Source organism: Limanda limanda, chromosome 12 (assembly GCF_963576545.1).
Source record: "Limanda limanda chromosome 12, fLimLim1.1, whole genome shotgun sequence".
In the NCBI taxonomy this organism is placed as follows: domain Eukaryota; kingdom Metazoa; phylum Chordata; class Actinopteri; order Pleuronectiformes; family Pleuronectidae; genus Limanda; species Limanda limanda.
The window spans coordinates 15,516,631-15,538,810 of NC_083647.1; the positions used below are offsets into that span (position 1 = coordinate 15,516,631).

At 40.0% G+C, this 22,180-nt stretch overlaps 2 protein-coding genes across 7 annotated transcripts in view; one reads left to right on the forward strand and one right to left on the reverse strand.

The window, feature by feature from the left end:
• Window positions 1-1,887: 1,887 nt before the first annotated feature.
• On the reverse strand, window positions 1,888-4,946 carry colec11 (collectin sub-family member 11). Of its 2 annotated transcripts, none has more exons than XM_061082621.1 (7): window positions 4,843-4,946; window positions 4,180-4,347; window positions 4,028-4,099; window positions 3,532-3,603; window positions 3,153-3,206; window positions 2,942-3,037; window positions 1,888-2,765 (listed from the first exon to the last, which is right to left on the reverse strand). In XM_061082621.1, exons 2-7 carry the CDS (start codon window positions 4,325-4,327, stop codon window positions 2,374-2,376), a joined length of 834 nt encoding a protein of 277 aa, XP_060938604.1. In that variant the 5' UTR covers window positions 4,328-4,347; window positions 4,843-4,946; the 3' UTR covers window positions 1,888-2,373. The 2 variants fall into 2 exon arrangements, with proteins under 2 accessions (XP_060938604.1, XP_060938603.1); XM_061082620.1 differs by having other exon boundaries at window positions 1,888-2,783.
• A 6,511-nt stretch (window positions 4,947-11,457) lies between these two features.
• Window positions 11,458-22,180, forward strand: part of myo6b (myosin VIb) — a 33,057-nt gene continuing 22,334 nt past the window's right edge. For 3 of the 5 annotated variants that reach the window (XM_061082673.1, XM_061082674.1, XM_061082676.1), the window contains exons 1-11: window positions 11,458-11,574; window positions 14,161-14,230; window positions 14,695-14,768; window positions 15,197-15,326; window positions 15,719-15,824; window positions 16,182-16,237; window positions 16,325-16,422; window positions 16,513-16,677; window positions 17,966-18,046; window positions 20,252-20,432; window positions 21,650-21,794. In XM_061082673.1, coding sequence (XP_060938656.1) covers window positions 11,458-11,574; window positions 14,161-14,230; window positions 14,695-14,768; window positions 15,197-15,326; window positions 15,719-15,824; window positions 16,182-16,237; window positions 16,325-16,422; window positions 16,513-16,677; window positions 17,966-18,046; window positions 20,252-20,432; window positions 21,650-21,794 — 1,223 coding nt within the window. Of the gene's footprint in view, window positions 11,575-14,160; window positions 14,231-14,694; window positions 14,769-15,196; window positions 15,327-15,718; window positions 15,825-16,181; window positions 16,238-16,324; window positions 16,423-16,512; window positions 16,678-17,965; window positions 18,047-19,285; window positions 19,295-20,251; window positions 20,433-21,649; window positions 21,795-22,180 lie in introns of all 5 variants that reach the window. The other 2 variants (XM_061082678.1, XM_061082677.1) reach the window with 1 other exon arrangement.

Consider the following 22,180-nt stretch of genomic DNA (forward strand, 5'->3'; position numbering starts at 1 on the left):
TTGAATGTAAATATGCAGCCACCAGATCGGGTATACAGTATTTACTACAAACTATGGCATAAACAACTCTGCCAACCTCCTTTAATCTTATTGGAATTTAACTCTCTTCACTATTTATTCAAATTGTGTGCAAGCAACTTTGTGCTGTATATGTCGAGGCTGTCAATAAAGACATTTCAAGCCGTTGATACACACACGCAAATTCACTTTTCTTGCATCCGAGCAGGGTTAAAGTAAGCCTACTTTATCCTCAGCACAAACATTACCCAACTGCCTTCTTCTTGATCTATCAAAATATGTGGGATATGATGGGAAATACTGCAGAGAGAGACAAATAAGCTTTTTTTTTAATTTCCAAAATGTGATCTGATATATGTGTTTCTATCAAATTTCTTGCAAATATCTTAAGTACCTGCGCCGTTTTAACTTTTTCCACTCATCAAAAACTAGACTACAAATTATTTCTTTCATTTTACTTCATAGTTTAATGTAAGTCATTTAGTACTAGCACAGGCTCAAACACCACTGCTACAGCACAATGTTGATAATTCAACGGTGGATATAGAAGTCTAAGGGGTCCAGACATCAAATCCAGGTTGTGATTTTTTTCTTTTCTTATTTTCCTGCTCTGTCTCCATATCTCCCACTCCCAGGCCGCTCCTCTCACCACAGATTATCTGCCAGTCCACTGTTAGACAGCGCTGTCCAAATTGTTTACCACAAAGGTAACCAGAGATTGCACCAACAATGGCACCTAATTGGTTTAGGCCAGACAACTCCTGGTCAATTAAATGCATAATTCATCTCTGCATTAATTATTCATTTCTTTAGGGACCAGTTCGGGGTTTTATGAGGAGAACTGCATCGTGAATATTCAAATTCCTCGTCTTAGAGGGACGCAATATTATCTCTGCTGGGGATTCCCATCCCAAAAAACAATAGCAGCCAGGGTTGTAAGACAACTTCTATTAATCACACAAATGAACCATGGAGGATTTTCAAAGAAGATAATGTCCAACGAACCTGCGGTGTGTAATGTCTTGTTTTTCTCATTCAGCAAACATTGCACCGTTGAACAATTACCGAGTGTAATTAATTCATTATTATAGCCAACCCTCTTGTGTTAAGATGACATTATTTTTTTAATAACAGTCATGTCTGTACCAATTTAACTTCCTATAAAAATCCACGCATCCCAGTGTCTGTTTCTCTGTTTCTGGGAATTCTCTCCCTTAGATCAATTTAACAATTCCTTAGAAGCGACATTAATATAGAAAAAATATCCAACATTTAAATGTAGATAAAAACATCACAGTTAAATCTCTTAGTTTTAGAGTGAGTGCATTATTCATCTTTCTCCAGTGCCTCTGAAGTGCGGGGTGTGGTCACCCAAAGAGATGGTTTCTGGGTCTTGTCACATGGAGGATCAGTGAGTAACGGTGGTTAATACTCAGTCAGTGTCACCCATTTGAAAGTCTGTAATCACTGCTGCTCCAGGGTCATCTAGTCAACACTTGGTTAAAGCTAGAAACTGGAATGTGAATGTGAGGTCACTCGGATGTAGTCACACTGCTGCCTAGATAATAAATGAGAGTTCTTTGTGCTCGGCTACTTAAAGGTTCAGTGTGTAGAGTTTAGTGATATTGAACCCTAACCCAAACATGTAAGAGAACCTGTCTTAGCATTCAGTTGTCATAAATTCATTAAGCTGCTTTCTTTTCAACAGACCAGTGTTTTGTAGTATTAGTAACATTTGTGCCACTGTCAAGTCCGAAATGTCTTAAGTGAGAAGCAGCCAATGCCACGAAGCACACATCCCTTTGTCAGAGAGTTTCAGTACAACACAGTTATAATCACAGGGGAAGACAATAATGTTCAGACACTCTCTTTTTAAAATTAGTAGTGAATGTTTATTGCACAACAACCACCGTCTCACTTGTTATATAAAAGTGAACATTACATTTGTTTTCCATTTCTCTGATTAAAAGCAATGATTTCCAATTTTCTACAAATTCCACAGCCCTCTGCATTTGCTCATTTGCCTGGTTTGTTTATGACTGTAGCAAATATTGTTTAGTGTATAGTTTGCATAGCATAAAAACTATTACACTGAGGTTATTGCCCTGCATACTGCCGGGAACAGTGGGGTTTCACAGTGTATGAGTTTATGGCTGTGCTAAAAAGTAAAAGAGAACAAAAACTCATGTTGTTTTGTGAGTTCATAAAAATAAATAGCTAATTAGACTGTGGGAAATAAAAATGGAAAAATACAAGTTTGCACGACTTGCACGTCATTTTGTCATATTTACACATAGAAAAATCATACAGATATATATATATTCCTAACTTTTGTTGCATTATATTTATCATCACTCAGACACTGTCCTTGTCAAATTCACAGACAAAATACATGGTGGGCTGGCACGCCACGTCGGTCCACTCTCCAGAGGCCACCATCTCAGCGCAGTCCTCATCGTCGTAGGCGTTGTTGGGCTCTCCTTTCCTCCACTTGGTGAAAGTGGTCATGGGAGAGCGATCCACGTAGGTGAAAACGCCCTCTTGGTCCAGGTCGTGAATGCCGATGTAGACCCTGCTCAGGCCCGCCTCAGAGATGTACCCGGCGACGGCCGCGTTGGCTCCCTCATCTTTGGGCATGGCCAGGTGCCCTCCCCTCGTCTGACAGTAGACCTCGGCGTCGGAGTAGCGTTTCTCCTCCTTCACCAACAGATAGACTTTACTGTCTGTCTCTTTTATGCCAGCAACAGCTGCAGGGGAGGGCAGTGCTGAAAAATGAGCACTTGTATTTCTATAAATTTCACATTGACATGCCCAGCATTTGCAGTTTTTCTTTAAAGATAACAAGTAAAGCAAAGGAAGGAAGTCAGATAAGAAGAGTCACAAATCTTACCTAAGCAAACAATCACTTGGGCTAAGATCTTACCATTTTTAATGAATTTCAGTTCAGACGATAGCTGGGCCACGAGAATGTCCATTTCTCCAATCATGTTCCTCATTGGTGTGCACTCACATGGAACACCTGACAGAAAAGAGATGTAGGGATTTACTACGTATCTCACTCTCAAATTTCAACACACGTGTCTGTTTAATCCAGCTACAGTCTGTTTGACAAACTGAATAAGATAACATCTCACCTGGATCTCCATTAGGGCCCATCGGACCTGGATCCCCCAGGTCTCCTTTCACCCCTGAGAAATGAAATATCATTATTTATAAAACATGAAATAGGCTATACTTTATATAGTATATAGACATGCCAACTAAAGTGTTCCTTATGTTTGCTGACTACAATGTATATAGATAACATTTACATATATTCATATATATTCCTATTTCTACCCTATTTTGTACTTTCTCTTGTCGACCTTGTAGCTGCTGGTGTAACAAGTGAATTTTCCTGGCGGGAGATCAATAAAGTTGATCTCATGTCAAAACAACAGTACAATACTACAATAATTGTACATTTAATTCCAACAGCGACATCTGCTGTGCATTAATACATTTTGTAATGACCTTTCAGTCCACTGGGGCCCATTTTTCCGTAACGTCCCATAACTCCTTTTTGTCCATTCAGCCCAGGTCTGCCTGAAAGAAAGTTAAAAAAATCCATTAAAGTTAGGGGAAAAAAATAACTGAATTCTCGACCCACTATTTACTTCCACTAAGTTACGTAAATGAAAAGGATGAGCCTGGTTAATCTCTTTTAAAAGTGTGAGTGCACCCTCCGCTCCTCATTAAGGTCTTCAGTAAACACTTGGATTCTGCAAATCCTTTCCCCACCACCCTCTCACCCTAATGTAAACACTCCACCATCTCCGGGTGGCCTGTTAGCGTATCAGCACATTATCAGGCCTGAGCAATGTGATCTTTACCCTAGTTATTTTTTTTTCTTGTGTTGAAGAAATAAGGAGATGTTTAAGCTTGGATTCATGGTAAATGTTTTCCTCTGCCCTGAGAAACAAAAGATTCTGGCGTCATCTTCCCCTTTTTGAAAGAGCAGAGAATATACCGATTTCTCCAGGAGGCCCGACTCTCCCCGGTCTGCCCGATGCTCCTTTCAGTCCTTTCTCTCCTGGTTCTCCTTTTGGAGGAAAATATAGAAAAAAACAATCAGAAAAATATAAAGGCTAAATTCACTTTATATTGCATTTATTGAAGAACCTTTGAGTCCAGGGACGAGGATCTGAATAGTGCAGGGCTCCTCTGTATACTGCTGCTCTCCGTGAGTCGTCTGTATCGGTAAGAAACTCATCATGACAGACATTTGTATCATATGTAGAAACAGCTTCTGTCCTCTCATTTTTATCATGGACTGGTCAACGGGCTAGACTGGAGAAATTAAGAAAATGCAGATTAGAATTAAGAATTGTTGAGAATTATTCATAAAACATCTGAAGTTTGACTTAAGATATCACCCAGTAAATGCAGAATTTAGGACTGATATGGTGGAATCATTTATTTGAGTCCCAAAACTGTAATTAATCCCATATCATTATTAAATAAACCTGTTGTCCATTACATTAAGCAATAATTTCATAAGTACCCTCAACAAAATAAATAAATATCTATCACACGTTTGGAGCCACAGACTTTTAATAATAAGGAAAATACATCAAATCTTATTTTTCATACTAGATGAATTCATGCTTGATATAAACATCTGTTCACGAGCAACATGAAAGCCACATCCAGAGACATATTTACTCCAAACAAAGACCAGTTCAGCTTCATGTTGATAATATTGGCAGCAGAAGTAACTAAACAGAATAAAAAGTCATTAGAAAAGACTAAACTGAACTGAATTTGAAAATATGGACATCTTACCTGTAGAGGGACTTCCCAGACAGAAGGGGAAACGTAGTCTCAGCGTCCACGGACTTGCAGGAGCCTTGAACAGTGTTGGACACACAGAAACATTTCATGTTCCTCCGCAGGCAGCACAGAATGTGTGGGATAAACAGTTCACAGATAAAGTCCAAAGCAGCTGGGGCTCCACAGATAATTGGCTGGGAAACCAGTCGAGTGATTGACGGTGGAGGATTCTGATAAAAACACTGACTGAACTGCAAAGTCTATCAGATCTTTAGACAGGGAAAGGAAAGATATTACAAACATTTGAAGCGAATACTTTTCATTGGCCTTTATATCATTTATTGCTCTATTTATTTTAACAAATAAAGTGGCTTACAATGGCTTACATACCTTCACTTCACTTTACCATCCATTTGCTTGTGTTTCAGTTTGTGTGAGTTGTCTGAACTTGTGTGTCCACCTCTTTGTGAATCTAATTTTATTTCGGCTGCTGCACTATACTGCAGTTCTCCTGATGTATAGGGTCTGTGTAATTAAAAAAAGTGCCACATTGCGTATCTGTCATCTTATATGATTTCATTTTAATTAAAAATTAATGTAGCCTAAATGGATGCGCATAAATAAACAAGACGATAAACAGATATCGAACATTAGAGTTTAGATTTTAGCTGTGCAATGGAATATGAGACACTGATGCCCAGAAGTCTACAAAACTTTCACGAGTAGTAATTTATTTAATTCTCACTCAACTAAGTTACTTAACAACTTAAATTGTATTGTGGACTGTGTTATAAGGACTGTACACTATAGCTGATATTAGTATATTGTTAATTTATTGTAATATTCTTACAATTCCTGTTGTTTGTCTTTGTACCTAAGAGTTGAGTCATCATTTTCTAGACTACAAACATTGTAATCCTTTCACTTATTGTCAAACATTTAGAAATTATGATTTCATATGATTTACAGTAGTTTATTTTTGTAGAGGGAGTTCTGCCATTGTCATTCTCCCAGAGTGCACTGGGTTCCTTGTGATGATCTTCTCTCCAGTGCATCGTATCCCTGCTCTGTAATGTTCTCTGTCTCTTTCTGCACGAGAGTTTGGGATCCGGCTTTAGAAGCCCTTATCTGCTTCTCCCCAAACTCACCACACGATGGAGCCATTCTCCATGCAAGATCAATTTGAAATATACAAATAATCTGTAACAGTTCTGTTTCTTCGTTCTATTTTGTTTGCAAACAAGATGAGATGATGATGATAATAACAAAAATTAGTTTGCATCCTTGAAAACGACTTCAGAGTAAATTAATTGTTATGAATTTACGAAATTCTGATTACGAAAGTCATCGCTATACGATTCGCTTTGGACAAGAATGTTTTTATTCGTTATTGTCTAATATGGTGAAGTGGAAACATGGAAATATCTTTGACTTTTCAACTTTTGAACAAAAATGTCGGGTTGAAGTTTTCATGCTGTCATCTAGTGTGTGTAATCAGATAGGGTCAGATGCAGGAGGATCAAATGTCCTAATTAGATTTACAAACCCTGAGGCTGCTTTCAGTCGTGGATCGAGTGTCTCCTTCAAAAAAAATCCCCCCCAAAAGTTTTGTGTTACCTGCTTTTCAAATATTCATGAGTCAAGGCAGCGTTTGCTGTCTTTTCATTGCAGCCAGTTACGTAGTCCAGTTGGCACTGAATTGATACTGTAGCTCCTGTTTTATAATGATTAAACTCTAAACAATAATCATGTAAACATTATACGTGTGTTGTATCCTGCCTGGGTGTAGAACAGATGCACCAACAACTTGTTGCTTTGAATATCTTTTCTTTCAATGCCGTATCAAATTTTAAACTGACCATGTTTCCAAAATAGCTTACAATAGTGGAACATGTTACATGTCATAACTTGGTGATTACACTTGCCACCACTTTACCTGGTTTTAAATGATTTATTTAATATAAATATTTATAGGAAAGCCTTTAAATGCCTGGTTTTGATTGATTTAGTTAGTTTTTAATATTTGTTTAAGTTTCCTTTTTGTTTTGTCTTGTTTAGTGTTGTGTCGTTTTATTCCCATGCATTTTTTGCTATTATTGTTGCTGTTGTTATTATTGTTATTATCATTATTAATATTTTAACCTCTCTGTAATGTTAAGATAAGATAACATCATCATTTATCAGTCCCATAATGGGGAAATTTGCAATATTACAGCAGCAGGAGTCAAAATTAGGCATCAGTAAGTAATAATAAGTAACATGCAATAGTTAAGTGTAAAGATAATAACATTTAAGTGTAAGGAAATATAGATAAATGAATGGAATAAAAACTAGTAAAACAATAAATAAAGTACGTAAGGTGTGAGGATATGTACAGTGAATGGATTCCACATGAATCTACCTGACACGTAAACTTACGAGCCGCACCTCAACGCACCTTCCAGTCCTGGGTGACGTCACCTGGCTGGGCTCACCGCGGCTCCAGCGCAGCGTGACGTCCAGACGCTGCTGCTCCATCCTGTCCCGGGCTGTCCCGTGCCGCGCTGTCCTGTCCTGTGCTGTCCCGCTGCAGGAGGAGACACACGCCGAGAGGAAGTTGGACTTTACGGGAAAAAACAACAGCGAGCAAGTCCGCATGAGGGACTTTAAACTTCCTGATCTGCACCGAGTGAAGGACACGACTCGTAAGTGCCTGAACGATTCTGTTCTAACTTCTGTAGTGAACAGCAAAGAGTCAGCTCCAGGTACTTTGTGTTATTTGCTCGGTTCCGTGGATGGATGGAGGGGGGGTGCAGCTGCTGCAGCCCTCGACTTCTAGTTCTTGTCCTGGTAGGAGTGTTTATTTACTGTCTGAGTCCCACAGTGCTTATTATGGCTTATTTCTAAGGGGCTTAGTTCTAGAACCGTCAGTCTGGAGTTAGTCTGTATAAATGCACTTTGATCATGAGGTTGTCTTCTAATGAGTCTCAAAGCTACAGGAAGTTCAAACAAATTACTGTTTGGTTGGGAAGTAGTCTCCGGAACAATTATATTAATAATACAAAATAAGTATTTATAACACATTAACAAGGTGGCTTACTAGTTTAAAATGAAAAAGTAAAGACAAACAGTAGGAAAGTGTCAAAAAGTAAATGATAAAAAACTATTTACAAAGATACCCAAATATAAAAAAGGTAGGGCTGGAAGATATGACCAAAAATAATATCAAGGATTTTAAAAAAGTCATTAAAAATTCATGCTCATCATGATAAGTTTCATATTATGAGTTTAAAATCTTGATTGAAGGTTGATTTAGTAAACAGTTGATAAGTATTGTCTACAGATCAATCATGTGTTATACCTTCTCGCTGTGTTAAGTATTATATATTATATATTATTTATATATCATATTATATTTCCATTGATAACATATATATTGTGATAATTATTGAGATTGTTTGATCTCCCAGGCTCTCTAGCTTCAGATGTTTAATGTTTTCCCATTCGGTTCATTTCATATGTTAAATTATTTACAATTATTCAAATTCTCGTGTCTCTAACCTGCTGCCACAGCCGCCACATCCTTTTTTTTTAAAAGTGCACCTCCGACTGTGGGACCTGTGTGTGTGTCTCTCTGTGCCCTGTTGACCTCCACATCCAGTGTTTTCCCCCCCATGTCCCCTTCGCCTGCCAGGGAACAGGAAGCAGAGGCAGGAAACCAGAGGCGTGTTTGTGTGCGGCCTTCTTTGACTCAGAGCTCCACTGTACTTTGTGTGTGTTTATGTTTCCCACCTCCTCTGCACTGTGGCTCTCTTTCTGTTTCCCAGGACACATGACGCCATTTAATACGCTGATAGCTGACCTTTTTTTATACGTGAGGGCTTAGATCCCACATGTAGCGTCTCACCTCTCTGTCTGGATTGGGGTCAAACGCTAAGAGGATTTGCGGCTGCAGAGTCAGTTACTCATGAGGGATTGGTCTCAGTGTGGCTGAGAGATGCCTCCGCTTCGCAGGTGCAGACTTTCAGGACAGACTTTTAAGGGCATCACCCTTTTTAAGTGCCATACCAGATTGTTTTTTGAGGTTTGCTGTAAAAGGAGCATGCGGATCTTTAAGGGTTTGGCTCAGGAAGCAGAGCCGAGTCTGATGAAGATGGATGTGTTGTGTGCAGAGCCTTGTTTGCAGCAGACTGTACAGACAGCATGCTCCTGAACAAGATAAAGATTACTCCTGATCTTATGGCAAGATGAATGCTGTCATGTAGGCCTTTGTGGCTCGTGTAGATTTGAGCTGTGCTGAGATCTTGTAAACCAGAAGTTGGAAACTGTGAGAAAACACTTGTTATCAGCGATCCAACAAAGACTCAGGGACCCCACTAGCCTTGAACTCACACTAGAAGGTTGAAGATAACAGAGAACTGATCTTGTCCTCCCTCTTTCTCGCTACATGCATGTTTAGATGTGGTTTAAAGACAGACACACGCTGTGTAGGTTCATCATTAACAGTCGTACAGTATTTGATAGTCAAATGAGTGTCACTACAAATTTACAAATGCAAACAAGGAACATGTTTTAGTTTTCTCAACTATACGAACATAGCCTTTTCTATTATTACAGAAAACTGAGTGATAGCACTGATCAGATGATCTATTCACGCTCTTCGCTTCTCACAGTTCGATTTTATTTTTGCTCTTGTTTGCCTTGACAGTGGCGTCTGGCTCTTTGATGTAGGATCTCTTATCCTGGCCTGGCTGATGGCCTCCACAGAGAAAAGGCACCGAGTGTGAACCTTAGATTATTGCTCTACTCATAGATGAGCCATAGAGCAATAAACTGAGATAACAGCAGATTCTCAAGTTACGTTCACTTTCTGTGGAAGCAGTTTGAAAAATCGGCCTTCATAACATTTTATTATTATTCCACTGAAGATCATTCATTTATACTATTGTGAATTATTAAGGGTGTATGGTGGATCACTGTGGTGCAAGGATAGAGCGTGTTATCCATGAACAAGTAAGTCGGTGGTTGCATCCCAGGCTGCTCTATTCTGCATGCTTGGTCCTTGGGCACTGAACCAACTGAAATGCACTGTATGAATGTGAGTATGAATGGTGACATATAAGTACAAACCATTTACCATTCCTTCTGAAGGTATAATTTGCTTTTAAGTGGCAATATTATTTGAGATGGTTCCTCATGTCATCCTGTTTTCTTCCGCCCAGAAATTAAGCATTAGATGGAATTTAATCTAGAATACAAGAGCCTTACAAAGCCTTTCTAGTGAAAGGCCTGATGGGAAATATCAGTTGTGAACTGACAAAAGTCCACAGTATTTGCCAGATGTAGCTTTATTGACCAGACGAGACACAAGCTTGATAACAAAGCAGTAAAAGTCTCTCTGATGTTCCATTAAAGGTTGAGTGTGTAAGATTTAAGTGAAAGGGATCTATTGGCAGAAATTGAATATAAAATAATCCTAATGATGTTTTTACTGTGTGTTTCATCTAAATTGCACAAAATGTTGTTGGTTTTTAGCCCTAGAATGGGCCTTTTATAGTTTAGGGGAGGGTGAAGTGAGGGTGTTCGGCTGCAACATGCAACCTCGCCACTAGATGTCACTAAATTATATGCACTGAACCTTTAAGTAATGTTACGAGGAAGGTACTATCTGTTGTTCAGGACTTAAGAAATTGTTGAGCAGTTTTACAAAGAAGATATAACGTGAAAGTAGAAGTATTCACACTAAAGATGTCACATTGAGCTGATGCGATGCACTTGTTGAACTGCGAGTCCTCGTCCAAGGATGCATCAGCAGTTATCTCAGCACCGTATCCTCATTGACATTTGAACTCAATCCCTGAACCTAATTGGATGCGTGAGCATAACCTCAGGACTTTTGCGATGAACATCTGAGTGGATGTCGGATTAACTGTCAAGATCCGTTAATGAGACACACATGAAACCACGGTGTTCGCAATTGACTTATTGGCAGCACAGGAGAGTTCAAAATTTGATTGTTTGGGGTGTTGCATGTTAGTTCGCTTGGGGGAGTGTTGTCCTTACTCGGGACTGCAAACAAACTCCAGTCCCGTTCCAATGGGTAATCCCTTCTTCTAGGATCAGTAGAATGGATATCAGGTTAATGGAAAGCAAAACTGTCAATTACATCATGCAAATGAGGGAGAAAACCAATCATAGATCAATTAGATTGTGCATTTTTTAACATATTTGTGTTTTTTGGGAGGGGATATCCCGGAAAGTTCTATCAGTCAGACCGAGCTACTTTGATTTCAGTGTCCATGTCAGTTGAGAGATAATGTTTATGGCAAAACGTCAGTGTATTAAAAAGCTTTAATGTAACGTTTTTTGGCGTCAAAGACTGAGAAGGAAAAGACTGTGAAGAGATATACAAGTCTCTGTCTTCCAATAAGCAACGACAACATCAATTTCTGTTTCACCCCTATGCAGCCTTGGAAAGAAAGTTTATTTTGTGTTGTCATAGGGAACAGGCTGTATAGGTTACAAATGCAAAACGGTCTACTGTGCTTTGCATGTTTATTTTAAGCCACATATTCATAATCCCCCACTTCCTTCTCCCTGTCTTCCTCCTTCTCTTAGTTGTGTAGCCGTGCTGACTGGAGGTGAGCCATGGAGGACGGCAAGCCGGTATGGGCGCCCCACCCGGCCGACGGGTTCCAGCTGGGCATGATCGTGGACATAGGAGCCGACACGCTCACCATAGAACCACTGAACCAGAGGGGCAAGGTGGGTGATCGCACACAACCTCACCCCTGCTTTCCATTTACAGGCAAAGTCCGGTAGGAGAAATGAGGCTGAGGCAACACTGGTGTTGGTGCTTGTGTTTCTTTCACTGGTTGTTGTTCACCTTAATCCCAGGAGGGTCATCGCCACATTCACAAATGCGTTTATTCATAACCTCATGCACGAGGGTTTCATGAAATATTCCCATTGCGCAGTGAAGGCAATGAAAACGTAATTATATATTTTCTGTCCGTCTTGAGGGCCATTTCAGGTAAAAAGGCGTCGGCGGGCAAAGTGTAAAATGTGAGAAACACGAGAGGCCGCGTGTATGACGGCATGAATAAATAAAGCGAGCGGCAGCAGGTGTGCCGATAGTGTTGCCTTCAGGGAGAGCTGCTCATTAGGAGGTAAAGGCCACCTGTTACACCTGAGCCGTCACGCGTCCCCTGCAAGCGTCGGCCCTCGGAGGTTCACGGCTGACCTGCACTGCAGCAGTTCCCTCTCTGCATTTGGTACCTCTCGCTACAGCTTGCGGGTCCCAGGCCTTTGGCAGGTGTGTCTGGTTTCATTGTGTTCGGGTGTCCCACTAAGCATAACACCACCACACTGAGTCTGAAGCAGCTGAGATGTCAACATTTACATTCAGTTGGGCCAGTAAGCAGCTTAAATGAGAGCCCTGGTACTGCTCAATACGTATGTCAATCATTTGTATGATTGATGTTTGTTACCACGTTTGTTTGCTTTAGTTTTCTATGTTAAAAGGTTATGAAAGACATCTTTCTATTTCTGCCTAATTTAAAGTCTTATTATTAGAATCCAGAATCTATCTTTTTGGGGAATTATTTAAATGTTTTTCCTGGAGGTTCAATATTTTGTAGTTTTTAAAACTTCATTTTAATCCAAATAGAACCCAAGAGAATCAAAGGTAAATTGGAAACAAGCAATTATCTGACTGCATAGCATTAAAGCTGCTCTCAGACGTGTACAGAATATTTATCTGGAATGCTACTGCCCGAGTCAGTTGCTCCAGACATTTTCTGAAACTTTTCCCACTAGTTTCTTTGTAAAATGTTGGGTAAATGTGCAAGTGAGCCTATGTAAAAAACACAGCAGGAAAATGTCCGAAAAGTTAGTCTGTTGATGGTGTCTGAACATGCAACAGGCAAAAACTGAAAACGAAAAAGAATATATTTATCTCAGGCTGAAAAAGAGAAGCTACACAAGTTTAAGACGCCACAGAAGATGTCAAATTGAAAAGCCGGTGAGATACGAGAGTTTTTGACGATTGGGGGCTCGTGTTGATGTGCTGTTCACAAACACACTGTGCTTTCTGCAGCTAGATACATCTCGTCCTGCTTCCTGCCTGCTCCATCCAGATGAGAACCCTCACCTGAACATTCTCCTGCTGTGTTCTTCATATGTGAAAGACAAACCCAATTTCCCCCTCATTGTCTGAAGTGTATGTCTGGAAACGGCTTTATACTGTCCCCTCCTCTACATCACTTCCAAATATGCACATTTTCAAGGTAAAATACTCTCAGCTGGAGACGATTTGAAGCGAGTATGAAGCGAACCTCCCTCGTAAAAACCCTCGAATGACGATTATGAGTTTATGCCCCATCGCAGGACTGTAACTCTGCTCCATTCAGCGAGGGAATGAAAGGCCCATTGAGTGTCGTTTTACTGCAGCGTTGAACTCATTAGTGGCTCGGCTCTGTGCGCGGCCCCTCAGCCCGGCCTGTCTCTTCTTCTTTGTCAATTTTTATCGGTGGGACATTTCTCACATGGTCGTTATTGTGGACGGGCATGTCCAGATTGAGCCAAGGTATTGTAGCTGGCACACAAAGCGGATTCTGTTTATGCATACAGGCTGTTGGTGGTAATAAAGCATGGGTCTTGGCTCAGACTGGGACACACACACACACACACACACACAGACACACACACACACACAAGCAGGGCTCTAGCTATAGGGAGTTTAATGAATATGTAAACGATGTAAAAGAGTGTTAATTATAGGGAACAACCAGAGATGTCATTGTCTTGTTTATCATCAGTACATTTCCTGAGTTTGTTCAAATGGAGGTTGTTTTTAATAACTTGATTGGTACAGCGCCCCACCATTGTCTTTCCTCCACACACACACACAAACACACACACTCAAACACACTCACTTATTCGCTCAGGTGTTCAGCTCCTGTTGCTCTCCCACCAAATTATTCATCATGCTGCCATGTCTTCTCGTTGTTTCTCTCACAGCCGGCTTGTTCCATTGAATTTATTTCCATTAAGTCAGACAACAGAGTGAGAATATCAGTAACTAATTTAGCCTGGGAACACGTCGTCGCACCAAACATCACCAGCGTGATCTTTAAGCTTGATGAATGACTCCTGTTTATGCATGCTTGTTTAGCTGTTGTTTCATGCTTAATAGGATGCTAATAAAATGTGTTTATTGTCATAAGCGTTTCAAACAATCACTAAATATTAAATAATCATGTGTTTGCAGTTGTCAGGGATTCATGTAGCAAGTGTGTCTGTCCTGAAAGTGAATTGATTAGTAAGGAAAAATTGTTTCTGTCTTCTCAGACCTTTCTTGCTCCAATGAGCCAAGTCTTCCCGGCTGAGGACGATGTCAACAAACTTGTAGATGACAACTGTAAGTTAACCTCTCTCCTGCGTTTTCTTTTTTTATGGATATTACTCAGATTTAGTATTTATTTAAAAAAAAAAAAAAAATTCAGATATTAACCCCCAGTCGTAACCTGAGGACATCAGCAAAATCCCTTCACCATTTCAAATACCTGGCTGAGGACTAAAGGCGACTGGGCCTTTTTTCCCACCCCGAACAATATCCCTGTGGAGATCTGTCTGGAAACTCCTCTTCCTCTTTTGAATTCCTCCTAAAGACTCATTAGGAGTCTTGATATGTTAAAATGTATTCATTTTATAATGTTTTTGCTCTTTTCTCATCTCTATCAGTTTTTATATCTGTGCTCTGATGCCGTGTGACCTTTTGTAACTTGTAAAGCACTTTGTAAATGTGCTTTGAAAGGTGCTATACATGCAGATTATTATAATTAGATTATTATTAATTGTCTCTGTTTCCCCCTGTTCTTCCAGGTTCCCTCATGTACTTGAATGAAGCGACACTTCTCAACAACGTTAGAGTGCGGTACAACAAAGACCACATTTATGTACGTTCTCTTCCTCGCCTGTCTTATTGTAGCTAGAGTTAGAAACCTTTGCATATCCTCTTGCAATCACTTAAAGACATTGCTATTGAATTGCATCATATGGAGATACAATAACAAGCTAGGTGACAGAAGGAGAGAGAGGATCTCTATCCTTAAGTCCCGGGGGGGGTGGAGAAGTACCAGGTGGTAAAGAGGGAAGGGAACCAAGCGCAGGGTCACAAAGTCAGACGGTCTCACCCGACTCTGATCCCGGTCCGTCACTTAGGGAATGAGGGACAGCTGGTAGATGAGAAAGGAAAGATAAGTTAACAAGTTAGGGTGTGTCTCATTTCCACCTCTGCAGTCGCATTGTTCTATAATTAATGTGCATCTCTTTTTCACTGTTTATGAACTTTCTCTTTCTGTACATGTATTTGCATCTCGCACAGACTTATGTAGCGAACATCCTGATAGCTGTGAATCCTTACTTTGACGTCCCCAAACTGTACGGCCCAGAAAACATCAAGTCGTACCGGGGGAAGTCGCTGGGCACGCTGCCACCTCACGTCTATGCTATAGGTGAGAGCTAACACCTGCTAACAGCTGCTCAGTATATCAAGTATAAGTATAAGTATATAACATTAGCAAGATCTGGTATTATCCTGAGTTTATCTTTAGTATTAGATGAATACATGGATTTTTTTTGTTTATTACAGAGAATGGATCTTTATATTATTATTAGTAGTACATTGTTTTATTTTTTTATCAAAAGAGATTTTGTAAATAATGCAGTACAAAAACCAATAAAGTCACATTGTTGTCTACTTAAATGTTCAGTTCATTTGTTTATTCTAGTGTCAACCTCCCTGATGAGACACTATATAGTTTGCATATTTGTATTATCTTAATCTGTTCCCTGAGGAAATCCTGATTATGCTTGAAAATAAAGTAATGTATTTTTTTCTCTTTAGCCGACAAAGCCTACAGGGACATGAAGGTTCTCAAGATGAGTCAGTCCATCATAGTTTCTGGTGAATCTGGTGCCGGGAAGACTGAAAACACCAAGTTTGTTCTCAGGTATGAACTCACCTGAACTATACTGCGTCCGTCGCAAATCAAAATTGTGTTCCTCATATCAAACCAAGACTCTTCACACCTTATTGAGACCCAACGATTATGCCTTGTCCCACAATACGACATTTACCTGGATGCATTCTGCCATTAAACAAGCAAAAGCAATGACTTCTCAGCTGTTTCTTTACATGATCACATGAATTCAAAAGAGGGCATTCACTACTTCTGTTTTGTTATTGTCATAAGGAAGGCAACTGTACTAATGTTCAACAGTGTAAACTGTATTCAGTTTTAATGAGAGTGTATTTTAGTCTTTTAAACTGTTTTTATTTCCCTCTATTCTTTCCCCCCATACTATAGATATCTGACCACAACATATGGAAGCGGTCAGGATATTGACGAGAGAATTGTAGAAGGTAATAAATTATAATGAGGTAAAACCTTGTGTGCGTGTTGTGTTTTGAGGCTGTGTGATCCTGATGTGTATTCTTTCCCTCATCCAGCGAATCCTCTTCTCGAGGCCTTTGGAAACGCTAAAACAGTTCGGAACAATAACAGCAGCCGGTTTGGGAAGTTTGTAGAAATCCACTTCAATGAAAAGGTAATGCATGATCGCCAATCTAAGTTGATTCATCATTTTTTTAATCTGCTGTTAAGACTTGATTTCATTCTCTTTTTTGTGTTCTTCCAGAATGCAGTTGTGGGAGGATTTGTGTCCCACTACCTGCTGGAGAAGTCGAGGATTTGCATGCAAAGCAACGAGGAGAGGAACTACCACATCTTCTACCGACTGTGTGCCGGAGCATCTGAGGACATCAAGAAGAAACTGCACCTGGACTCTCCAGACAGCTTCAGGGTCAGTGGGCTCACAGGGACTCCAGAGAGTCTGGATGTTTCTCAGCAGAAGAAACATATATGAACCCAGTCACCCTTGGTATTTACATCCATCCTGTGTGATCACAAGTGGAAAGCACTAAGAGCAGGCATGAGTGCACCCAAAGGCATCACTCAGGACACATTCGCATGGGGACACATTCTTTTCGCTATGTCAGCTGAAGTCTCTGACTTGCAGTCTCACCATCAGATAATAGTATTTTTAGACTTCTCAGTGACAATATGTTGATTTGTTTGAGGTCAACGTCATAATATCAACACTGATCGCAACATAATGATTGCTACTTTCCTTAAAATTGGTAAAATCTTTCTTCATATCGGCTGCCTGAGATTCTTTCAGCCCCTCCTGACTCACACACACACACACAGACACACAAAAACACAGTGACATCAGATAATCTGTTAACTGATACAGGGTAAAAACAACATAATACCGTCTCTGATTACAGAAATAATAGGTATATTTATTTGCTTAAAGAGCTGGGAAGTAATATCCGATTCCAAGTGGTCACACGAGACAGATGCAGGACGCATTTTAATATCGGGTGTGAACAGACGTGCTCAACTCTGTGATCGGGTCTCTCAGGATGGATGTTAATACCAGCCGGTCTGAACAGGGACAATGTGAGAGAGGATACAATTAATGCAATGAAAGCAAATGAAACAGTGGTCTTCTGTTTTGAAAGAGAGCGGGAAGCTCCATTTTTGAAAGCTAAAACAAACGTTTACCTTACTTCATTTGTCTTTGATAATAGGAATGTGTCATAATTAGATGCTGTTTATTCGTACTTTCTTGAGCGAAAATTGAAAGTTCCCCCCGTGTGAAATCAAACTCCCCTCAGTAACAAAATATTCCACAATTGAATTCTGTCCCGTTCGAAAGCAATTATCAACTCAGCAGGGGCAGAGTCAGAGAGCATGAAGGTGTTTATCCCAGACGGGATTTTCTCTTCTGCACGCATTGCAAAACAACACTTAACGGAACAACAAGCAGCTCGAGCTGTTCCCTCTTAGATGTTTATCATAGTGTCATGATATCAGATCCCCAAGGTGATGCCCACATCAACAGAGGCAATTACTTTGTGCAATTCACTACCAGTCAGCTGTGGAGCAATATTGGAAGACGGCAGAGTGAATCGCTGCGACGTTGGAAATCAATACAAATATCCCCGGCATTGTGTCTGAATTAAATTCATCAAAATACTAATTATGTTTGATTGTTTTCTAAAAGTTTGTTTTCTCTGTTGCAGTATCTGAACCGCGGATGCACCAGGTACTTTGCCAGTAAAGACTCGGATAAACAAATCATGCAGAGTCGCAAGAGTCCTGAGGTAATGTCACATCCTGTTCTGGTTCAATTACTAGGATCTCAGTTGTTATGATTGTTTTTGACACTTGTGTTGCATTTGTCTTTGTGTGGGGGCAAAGTTTTTTGAGAGCAAGAAGACAAAGGTAGTAAATGTAACACTCTGGGATGAATCATTTAGATATGCAATAACAATCACTGAGAATGGGAGTGAAAGCAAATCCCAGACCGTATTTTTCGAAAATATTTGTTGCCAAGGTGAAATGATATGCAAAAAAAAACTGGTCAATCGCAATATTTTATGCCGGGAAATTAGTTCAAGTCTGCGTATTTGATGAATTATGTACGACATGAAAACGAGCCAGGCCCTCGACGAGTTGCGCCGCAGAGCCTGCAGGAGACATGTAATTAATATCATGAAACAATTAGAAAAATAAGTGTGACAGGTCACTCTCTCAGGGACTAATTATACATGTTCACTTCACTTGTTGTTTTTCTAAGACGGAATAATATCTCCCTTCTATGTTAATCAAACTTCCAGGTGAAATGGTGGTAAACAAAAGAGATTTCAGCACTTTTTTTAATGGGTGTACTCATAATGAGTTTATTTAGCAAAGAAGGGTAATGATTTAAACCTGCTTCACCTTAAAGGCCAATCACAACCTTTATTCTTTGACTTTCAGACAGATTTCTCATCCCATCTTACAGACATATCAGCTTCTGTCTGTGTTTACTTTAACCATATATTTATTTTAACAGAATCAACAATACAGAAAGCATATGCACTTATGTTTATTCTCTTATTTGAAGTTCTATATATGTGGTTGTATTTACATTTTGTTTATATTAGTAGTTATTCATCATAACGTTTATGGTTAAACTGAAATATATCAAGCCACAATTACATTTCTTTGTAATAAGGGTCTGATAATAACATCCCAGATTTACTGTTATTTACTAATATCGGTCAGGCTCTTAGGTTTTACTCATGTACTATATAATGTTAGATGAGTTGTACTCGTGTGTGTGTATTAATATTTAAAAAAAACATGTATTTTAAATTCTCCCATTGGAATATTTGCACCCAAACACATATCAAAAATTGTATCTGTGCTCCAGTTTTTTTTTTGTGTTAATAAAATCTTTAACAGTGTCTAGTAATTGTTGGACTCCCTGTAAGCTGTGGTTGTGAGTACACTGTGTGTTATTAAAACATTGTTGTACGTCTGTGTGTCCTGCCACACTCTTCTGTTTCTGTATATAGGACAACAAGGTGACGTGTTCCTTTTTTTTATCAGAGCTGTGTGTTGCTGCTCTTTCTCCTGTGTTCCTCCTGAAGGTTTTCCACATGCTGCCGTGTGTAGTGGACGCTTCCTCTTCTCTGCATGTGTCTGCCACGGCCGGGCGGGGTTAGAAAAACACAAAGGATGCTTGTTCAGCTGGTTTCAGGCAGACTGGACGATGAAGGGCTGCACAGTTATTTGCCGTTGACTCAATTGATACTTTAAGTATTTTGATATAGCAGACTTGCTGTCTCAGGGCCCGGTCACACCAGTGAAACATTTGATTTGCAGCATGGCTTCATGTGTTGTTCCACTCTGGTGAACTTTGACCCATGATATTTGTGTGACTGGGTCAAAACCATGACAAACGTGTTCCCATCAATACAGTTACTGTGAAAGTTTTCTTATAAATCACTTTATTCATAATTAGTCATAATTGTGCAGCCCTTGTTTCACTCTGCGTTTAAGCTGCAGTCTTGACCCCTGACCATTCTTGAAGTGGTTTGTTCCAGTCATGTTTTCACGCTGCATGTTTCTCTTCTCCTTCTCTTCTCGTTTTCACCTTCTCCTGAGATAACATAAATGTTTCAGATGGGTTTTGTCCTTTCTTTAAAAGTATGAATACGTTAGTTGACCAGACATTTGGAGACATGGCTCCTGTAGCAGAGCAGCCTTGGTTTCATAGGGTGGTGTGTTTGTTGTGTGCTGCTGCTGGTGGAGGCTTTTACTGGTCAAATATTTTTGGGTTTGTTCATCTCTAACGTGTGGCTTTTATAGTTTAGAATCACATTTACTCATTATCTGAAGGCAAATGGTTTAATTAGACATTGGATAATATAAAATACAGATTGATATTCACAGATTCTTTGAGTAAATCCTGATCTGAATTGAGCTTTTACACTTTTTTCCTGTTTCGCGACCGTTTCTGACCCTTGTGTCTTTTGCAGCATCTGAAGGTCGGCGCTCTGAAGGATCCTCTCCTTGACGACCAGGGCGACTTCACCAGGATGTGCGGGGCCATGAAGAAGATCGGCCTGGATGACACCGAGAAGCTGGACCTGTTCCGGGTGGTCGCCGGCGTTTTACATCTGGGCAACATTGACTTTGAAGAGACGGGCAGCTCCTCAGGTGAGGAAGGAAAAAAAAAGAATTTGGGATAATTCTTGAGATGATCAATATTTTGGGTTCTAGCAACATATTTCACTTCAGGGGTATTTTAGTTTTAGCTTATTTTAGAAAGTAGAAGTAGAAAAATGTTACTTCCATGCCACGGTATACATCAGTGGCTCAATAAGTCGGTACAGTTGTTTTTTTGGTTGTGTTATTCAACCAGAGCTTTGTCTGTCAACTCAGTAACAATTTCCTCCAAAGTGTAGATAACAATAAGACCTCTGTTGCCTCGGCAACCACAATGTCTTTCTCCCTCTCATTTCTTCTTCAATCTTTATATTTCTGTCTAGACAGTCGATGTCTCTTAGGGTTCACTAAATACATGTCAACAGCTTTTTAAAGGGAAGTTGTCAACAGGTCCTTTCTCAATACACAGAATGACCACAACTGAATTTCCCCATTCACCTTCATATTAGACCTCTGATTGTGGAAAGTGCCACCTCTTTACTTCACTCACATTAGTTTGTAAAAGAAGAATAAAAAGAAAGAAAACGTCATCAGATATTAAGTTAATCATGGATTTTTATATGAAGAGCGTAGCAGGAGATTATCCAGGACAGAACATTCAGGTGAGGGGTGGGGTCTGGGCAGAGGGAGCAGGAAGTGGGACATGATGTTTTAATTCTGCTGCGGAAAAGTACTTTTTCTTCTTTACAGCACGTCGAAACCTGCGTCCATTGTGATGTGATCTCGTTGTGTTTCCAAGTTGTCGTCTTTGGCAGCGTCTTCTACGTTTACGGCTCCTCTTTCTTATCCATCATCCACACACTCACACGCTGTGATTTCTCTGAGCATTTTACTGCTGTATTCTCACATGAGCTCACTCAAGACATTCTCAGTAAATTTCACCAGGAGGCCGGTGGGAAAAGTTCTGGAGAATGTCCGGAGCAACTGTTTTCTCACATACGGCCCCACTGAATAATCTCAGGAACATGTCCTGACTTCAGTGCATGTCTGAAAGCAACACTACTGTTCTGATCTTTTCTACATCAAATTAGCTCTAAGGTGCTTACAGCTCATTATGAATCACATTTTGTAGAGATTAAATAACATGTGTATGTAATGATGTCCCTGAAAATGCATTGGAAGAAAAGCCAATATAAGAATTTTGCACATTGTTCAGCAACATCTGTATGAAGGGGTTCTTAACTTTTTATATTTACTGTGTGTTTCAGGTGGATGTGTTTTGAGAAATCAGTGCAGCCAGTCTCTGGAGTACTGTGCTGATCTGCTCGGTCTGGACCAGGACGATCTGCGCGTCAGCCTCACAACCAGAGTCATGCTCACCACAGCAGGGGGCGCCAAAGGAACAGTTATCAAGTAAGAGCAGTGGTTTTCCGCCTTGTACGATTCAAGACTCCTTTTGCAACTTCTCTTGGGTTTTAATGGAGGAAATCATCTTAATAATATCCGGATATTTGCAGAAGCCACTGCCGTCATTCACAAACAAAAACAATCTCTGAATTGAACGGAACTAAGTGAAGGCAAGGAGTTAATAATCTGAAAACGGCTAATTCTCCTTGGAATTGGAAAAACTGGAATTTAAACGGCACAGTTCCTGGATAAGCAGTTGTTTCCTGTGCTTATCAGGGACAAGCCTGCAAAGTCTTGAGATGTATTTATCGAGCAAGATGATGAGATTAAATTATTACACTGAATTAACCCTGTTATTTTATGGTTTATTATGAGAGAGGGGTGTATGATAG

What these genes read in the sequence shown, in the direction of transcription:
- colec11 (XM_061082620.1), bottom strand. Translation starts at nt 4,327, where the DNA reads ATGATAAAAATGAGAGGACAGAAGCTGTTTCTACATATGATACAAATG. An exon ending in CCTCGTCCCTGGACTCAAAG is followed by an intron (nt 4,100 to 4,179) that starts GTTCTTCAATAA and finishes TTCCTCCAAAAG; the next exon opens with GAGAACCAGGAGAGAAAGGA. An exon ending in GGGCCCTAATGGAGATCCAG is followed by an intron (nt 3,038 to 3,152) that starts GTGAGATGTTAT and finishes CTTTTCTGTCAG; the next exon opens with GTGTTCCATGTGAGTGCACA.